General features: G+C 30.6%; 1 protein-coding gene across 1 annotated transcript in view; it reads left to right on the top strand.

Annotated features, from left to right (window-relative positions):
- Nucleotides 1-38: 38 nt before the first annotated feature.
- LOC105807224 (cadherin-9-like) overlaps nt 39-1207 on the top strand; it is a gene marked incomplete at both ends in the record, with an annotated part of 11068 nt that continues 9899 nt past the window's right edge. Inside the window, one exon of the mRNA XM_012640541.1 lies at nt 39-333. Coding sequence (XP_012495995.1) covers nt 39-333 — 295 coding nt within the window. The remainder of the gene's footprint in view (nt 334-1207) is intronic.

Raw genomic sequence — 1207 nt, forward strand, 5'->3', positions numbered from 1 at the left:
ATGTATTTACAGAACTCTTCTTTTCTACCTCTCTAAAGCTTCACACAGACCAAGATAAAGGAGATGGGAATTTAAAATACATATTAACAGGAGACGGGGCTGGTAGTCTGTTCGTTATAGACGAAAATACAGGAGACATTCATGCTGCAAAGAAATTAGACAGAGAAGAAAAATCCCTGTACATTCTTCGTGCCAAGGCTATAGACAGAAAGACCGGGCGGCAGGTGGAACCAGAATCTGAATTTATCATTAAAATCCATGATATCAATGACAATGAGCCAAAATTTACGAAAGACTTATACACTGCCAGTGTTCCTGAAATGTCTGGAGTCGGTAGGTATATACTAATCCGTGTAAAGTAACTTTTATATGTTTGTTTGCTAAAGTAATTATTATGGACATGTGGTTATGATATGTGGCTTTTTTCAAGATAAGAGTTATAACTGGAAACTACTATTTAGTGTAATCTAATTCTACTAATTATTTTCTCTTTTGTATACCCTAATTGTCTTCTGGTACATTGTAACTTATATCTAAGATGATTACTGAGAATAGTTTTTCCATTATATTTCAATCAGCACCTTCAACTCTACTCAATTGACATTCAAATGGAAGTCAAGTAGAATATATCTCTGCCTGAAATGAAAGGAATAATAAATAGTGTCAATAGTTTTAGACAACTTTGCCTACATTATCTTGAATAATAACAACTAATGCTTGCATTTGACAGATATCTTCTGAAGTATTGTCTCATTTGATCATTAAAAAAACCTTATGTGGTAGGCTTGAAAAATAGAACTTTAAATCTCCATTCTGTTAATTAGGAGCCCAGGATTTAGAAAGATTAAGCAACTGAATTAAAATAAAATAAAAAAAAAAAACTAGTAGCATCGCAACAAGATTTCAAGTCTTTTTATGTTGTTCTGTGCACATTCCATTACTGAACATTGGCTTATCATGCAAATTGAAAATAATTGTTTCACTTTTTAACTCAGCCCACAATTTTAAATACCACTTGTTATACAAACTTTTTTATCTTTATATGTTACTACATTTAACTCTGTTAATATGAAAATTTTAGATTTGTTGATGAGATAATAAAAGCTGACTCAATAAAAAAAATTCTAAAAAACTGATGTAAACGAACTACAATATCTAAAATATGCAACCAGTTTCCCAAATTTAATATAATTTAGTTGAATATCAT

This window comes from Propithecus coquereli, unplaced genomic scaffold, assembly GCF_000956105.1.
Source record: "Propithecus coquereli isolate 6110/MARCELLA unplaced genomic scaffold, Pcoq_1.0 Scaffold1547, whole genome shotgun sequence".
NCBI lineage: Eukaryota > Metazoa > Chordata > Mammalia > Primates > Indriidae > Propithecus > Propithecus coquereli.